This window comes from Montipora foliosa, chromosome 5 (assembly GCF_036669935.1).
Source record: "Montipora foliosa isolate CH-2021 chromosome 5, ASM3666993v2, whole genome shotgun sequence".
In the NCBI taxonomy this organism is placed as follows: Eukaryota; Metazoa; Cnidaria; class Anthozoa; order Scleractinia; family Acroporidae; genus Montipora; species Montipora foliosa.
In genome coordinates, this window is record NC_090873.1 from 44,097,425 (window position 1) to 44,103,120 (window position 5,696).

General features: G+C 37.7%; 1 protein-coding gene across 2 annotated transcripts in view; it reads left to right on the plus strand.

The window, feature by feature from the left end:
- The window catches only part of LOC138004320 (uncharacterized), a 5,427-nt gene extending 46 nt beyond the window's left edge, over positions 1–5,381 (plus strand). Inside the window, exons 1-5 of one of the 2 annotated variants that reach the window (XM_068850796.1) lie at positions 1–107; positions 663–805; positions 2,555–2,674; positions 3,783–3,996; positions 4,528–5,381. The exon at positions 1–107 is cut by the window's left edge and continues 46 nt beyond it. In XM_068850796.1, coding sequence (XP_068706897.1) covers positions 26–107; positions 663–805; positions 2,555–2,674; positions 3,783–3,996; positions 4,528–5,063 — 1,095 coding nt within the window. In that variant the 5' untranslated portion in view covers positions 1–25 and the 3' untranslated portion in view covers positions 5,064–5,381. Of the gene's footprint in view, positions 108–662; positions 806–2,554; positions 2,675–3,782 lie in introns of both variants that reach the window. The other variant, XM_068850795.1, reaches the window with a different exon arrangement.
- The last annotated feature ends 315 nt before the right edge of the window (positions 5,382–5,696 follow it).

The window sequence follows — 5,696 nt, forward strand, 5'->3', positions numbered from 1 at the left end:
CACTCTGATCGGCCATTTTGAAAAGATGCTTGATACTTTTCCTCATTTGCCTGATGCGGTGGCATCCTCTGGTGCAGAGAAAGAACCAAGCTTATCCCCAAGAACTGGTACGTCATCTACATCTACCACAGGTTTTACCTTTTTGTAATGGAATGCTGTATACATAATTATTGCCAGACTGGCTATTAATTCACATTGTCAAATAAGGGGCATACTGGTATGTTAATAATGAGATAAAATTTATTGTTATTTTTGTGAGATCTTGCAAATTGAATGCAAAGAACAAGGCTTGTGAATACTAAGAAGCCATTAGGAGTTTCAATAAAATTTTAAGTTAGAGTTTTGACTGTTTGAAAGAATCTGTCTTTAATTACTTCAATTTAATTAGGGAAAAAGGTAGGCGACTTCTCTGAGTCAATGCTTTTCGTTGGCTATTGGTACTTGTTGAAACCAGTGAGCCATATTTGCCTTGTGCAATCAATTGATTGGTATGTCGTATACCGCTAGAGGAACAGTTTACATGTGCATTAAGAGTATTATTATTTTCATTTATTGGATTCTGGTTTAGTTTAGAAGGCCTGAAAAAAGATTTTATTTTTTCCATGATCTTTTGCCTGCATTTATTGTTTAAAGTTTCTATCAATGGCAATTTTTTTTTTCAGATGCAGAATTTTCTGGCTCTGATAGTGAGGGAACTTTTTTGAGACGGAAATCAGCCGCTGATGATCTTGTTGGAGTCTTTGCTGGAAGTGGTAGAATACAGAGAAGAGGCAGTCGGAAGGGAAAGAGGTCTTCAACTAAGGAGGTTAACACAATTTATGTTCTTTTAGGGACTATTATTTTAAAATGATTGTATAGGGACTAATAATAAATGACCAATTAATATATCATTGACATCATTAATTTTGATGTCCCAACCAGAGTTAAAGCAAAGGGTACCGTACTTGTGTTTGGCTGATCAGTTCGCTGGTTTAAAGGGGCACTGTCATGCCAAATTTGTTGTTTTTAGGTCAGAAGTGGGTAAAGATCTTCTGTATTTATGGCAAAGAGCTACCGTATTCGTATTTAGTTACTGAAGACATCATCTCTAAACTTGAAAAAAACTGGCCAATTTTTTCAAGTTTCAATCCATTTCCATCCTCTCGCCATCCTTGGCTGCAAACAACAAACTACATGTATAGCATTATTTTTTGGTCTTCATTGATGCAAAGATGTCTTTTAGTGTTTTGCAGTTTGATTAAAATTGCGTGACACTGCCCCTTTAAGGATGGTGCCTACTAATTCACAGATATATTTTTGCGCGGTTTATGAACATGCGGGAAAATCAGATCTTAGCAAGTGTTACTGAAATCCAAAAAGAAAATTTGGGATAACCACGCATTTTTCAAAGATAATTAATCAACAATATTTGTAGAAAGCTTTGAAATACAAAGAAGTTAATGGTAGTCTCTTCCAAATTGAAACTTAATTGAATTAGGGTGCAGGGTTGGCACAGTGGTGACAACACTCGCCTCCCACCAACGTTACGTGAATTTGATGCCTAGACTCTGCGTTATATGTGGGTTGAGTTTGTTGGTTCTCTTCTTTGCACCGAAAGGTTATTCTCCGAGTACTCCAGTTTTCCCCTCTGCTCAAAAACCAACATTTGACTTAATTTGCATTGTAATATTATTGTTGATTTCAGCTTACAGTGTCCCCAATTAGCGCCCCAGTGCTACAGCTACTAGACAATTAATAAAGTTCCTTTCTATCCTTTTAACATCTCTGAAAAATGCATGGATAAACCTCCAATTTTCTTTTTGGATAAGAGCACTCACTAGGTTCTGCTTTCTCTGTATAGTTTTTAACCACGCAAAAATATTCCTGTATTAGTAAGCACCACCAATAGGAATCCCCAGTATCTTGAGATGCGCAGAACATATGGGCAATAACAGTAGTAGGCCATTGCACCATCCTTAAGGAGGGCCACTAGGGAGAATACTTTTATAGTAATAGGTGTTACCCTCTTTAAATAAAGGTTATTGTTATTGTTATTGTTATTGTTATTGTTATTGTTATTGTTATTGTTAAAATGAATAGCATGTAGTCAGGCCAAGCGTGTACATCCATAAAACAAAAAAGAGTGGAAACCAATATCTTCCCTATTGTCTTAGGTTTCTCTAGCTTGTTACCCTTAAAAGATTGAGATTTTGAAAGCATTGTGAAAAAGTACAGAAAATTGGGGTGGAATTTTGAAAATCGTTTGGGTTCAATATCAACATGCACTATGTCCCCTCTAACTTTTTTGTGCTGTCTGGTCGTTAGATGAGATGCTCCTCCTGATCATTTGTTTTGTTTACTGTTACCTATTATTTCTGTGTTTGGAGCAGTAACGCCATTTCGGTAACACCCTTTGTTTCTTCTTAAACGTGATGAGTAATATTGTGTCGCCAAATTTGACCATTCTTTATTGTTATAGTAGAATTATTATATCAAGAACTGCAGATACGATTTTATTTATTGTTAACATATTTAGTACAATAATTTTTAATGTTATTTCCCTTTTTTTTAATAGGCCCCTCGCAAGCTAAATCTGCAGCTTGAAGTTGTGGAAAATTTGTTAGCTCTGCATTTGTCACCGCCCAGTTCTGTTGCTGATCTTCCAAAAGTTCTTGAAGAGCTGCAGGCGAAGAAGGCAAGCCTATCAATCAATATTAATTCTAAACTTAACAGAAGAAAGATTTCAGGATATTAGTATAGGTAATCGCATGATGTCAAGTGCAATTTGGAATAAATAAGCACAAGTAATTTTTTTCAAGGAGGACCAAAATTGTATGAGTCTGTAGGGAAAGTGCAATTTGTAATCTTTGAAAAAATGTACAAGTGCTTTTTTATTCCAAATTGCACGAGAAAAATTGTGTGATTACTTGTTAATGATATACATGGAAAAATTCGAGATGGTTAAGCAGTATCACGCAATTAGGGAAAAATTGCGCCATCCCGGGCACCACTTGATTTGAAAAGAAAAGATTTGATTGCTTCTGACCAAACCTTATTGTTTATTAGCCAATCATAATCCAGAATTTCGACGTGTAATTTGCACTGGTGCATTACACTTTTTGCACTGTGTTACACTGGAACTGCACTACTCTCAGCCAATCAGAATTGAGTAATTTTTTCATGAATATTATTAAACCTTTAACCCCTGAAGTGGCGCCTATTGACAAGTAAAATCCTCTGGCGTTAGACAGATTGAAATACATAACTATCACTCTTACAGGAGGGAGAGGGTTAAAGGGGGCATAGTTCTTGAGTGGACCTACAATAGATGTTGTTAATTGATTCACCCCAGAAGCGGCTTCCATTGGCAAGGAAAATCCTCTGGTGTTAAACAGAGTAAGATCTGTGAGTATCACCCTCAAAAGGGTTAAAAAGCAAATCTTCAAACAACAACAAACAAACTAATAGTCAGTGCTGTCTTAACCATTATTTCTCTCTGGGAAGTGATTGTTATGTAAATTCTCCTCACATTTTCAATGAAATGTCAGTCACAGGTATTGAGAATGAAGAACATTATCAGCGTAAAGGGGCACTCAAGTTTTAACCTCATCGGCTGTTTTTTTTTTTAAGTTGACCGCTTACTAGGTACTGGTTTTCCATGGGATCGCAGGCTCAAGCCAGGTTAACTTATTGTAAGAATAAATAACACGGGAGCTCCACTTTTAGGCTTGGCTAAATGATTAGCCGCCGTGGAAGTTTAAGGTAATTGGTTGACAAAAAATATATTTTTCTGAATATTGCAGAATTTTTGTGAGAATGCCTCAACTTCACATGATGTTTTGCCAGCTTCAAATAACGACCCAATGACACCAATAACAGAAGAAGTGGCTCCTGAATTCCCGAGTTTATTGGTCACAAGCAGTGACTCAGAAAATTCTAAAGACGTCATCCCAAGTGAAAGTGCTTTGGCTGCAACAAATGACCAAGTACAAGCATGTGTATTGGCCGAATCGAGAGGTGATGGTTCAAATAGCTTTGTACAAGTAATGAAAGGAGAAACTTCAGACCTTTACAGTTCAAAGCTTCAAAAAGGGTGTGCTAAAGACAACAGTTCTTTTGGCACTGAGAGTGCTGTTATTGACACTTGCAGTCGTAAAAAAAACTTGGCGGAATCGGCTTGTCAGAAGTTAATAAATAGCGCCAATGAGCTTCTTTCTAAAGAAGACAATACATATAGCTTAGATTATTCAAGTCAAGTTGCTGTGCATAACATCTTGTCAAACTCTGCGAAAAAGGACGAAGACAAAGGTGTCGGTCCCATTGATATTATGGAGAAAGATGGGCGTCCTGTGGAGGAAGGCAGAACCCCTGAACCACCAAATAAGGATACGCCTGCTTTACAAGAGGCAGTGTCAATCTCCACAGAACATGGCAAAGGTGGTGCTGAGGGGGACGTCCGTGACAATGAAATTAATCAGGAAGACAGAATGCTATTTAACGAATGTAATGCAACAGGAGGTGTAAGTCCAAATTCACTTTCTTTGGCAGAAGCTATGTCAAACTCTGCTGAATCAAAAAATCATAAAACCTGTCCTGAAGACGAGACTGGTCACAGCAAAATGAAACCAATAGATGAGCGACTTATTGAAGCGTGCAAAACTTGTTCAGCAACACAAGGCGGGTGTGGATTGGAAGAGTCGAGACGTGAAGACAAAGGTCGAGATAAAGAGGAATTTCGTAACAGTGATATCGTGCAAGATGATGTGCTGTGGAATAACGCAGGTGGTGTAGGTCAAGATTTGGAAGCTTTGGAAGGCGCCACGTCGAACTACGCCAAAAATGACAAAGGTAGTCTTGTGGAAAACGTCCGTGAAATTGATTTTTACCCGAAAGGTGAGAACTGCATTACCAAGCAGTGCAATGCAGTTCCTGAGGTACAAAGTCCTAGCAGTTGTAGGGCTTCTTCTCCTCATAGCAGCAACAAGTTGGTTGACGGCAACAATTTGGATGGCACCTTTGAGAGAAACTCTTTAAACGAGGGCGGAACTATAGTAAAACTGCATTTCGAGAAGTGTCCTGCCTAGTAAACAAGTCGTCGATTACCTGGTTTATTTCAAGCCTTTTTTTTATTGCAGTAGTCAAGTTCATCATCAGCATCATCATCATCGTCAGTGTTATCTTCATTGACATTAGTGCCAATGTTACCCACATAATGGCTATTTGAACCATTGTTTACTCATACATGCACCATATCCAGTCATGTTATTGTTGTTATTGTCATCATCGTCAAATGACGTTGTCGTAATCTCATTTGCTTAGGGGACATCATCATGCAACCAGCAAGTTAGTTAGCATCATCAACATCAACAACAACATTGTTGTTGTTGTTGTAGTTATTATTATTATTACAGCGATTTTCAATTGAGTGTCGTAAAACCAAAACCAAAGTAATTACTTTGGCCAATCAAAAAGGACGGAGACAATCCAGTGAACCAATCAAAACTCGAAGTAATTACACGTAGCCGACCCAAAGCGCGGGAAAATGTGCACGCGCGAGCCACGATTGGTTTTGGTTTCAATTCTGATTGGTTGAAAAAGTGGCGCGAGAACTTTGAACCAATCACTTAGCGAAGTAATCATAAACCAAAGCAATTCGCTAATTACTTTCGACACTCAATTGAAAACCACTCTATTGTTATTATTGTTATTATTATTAT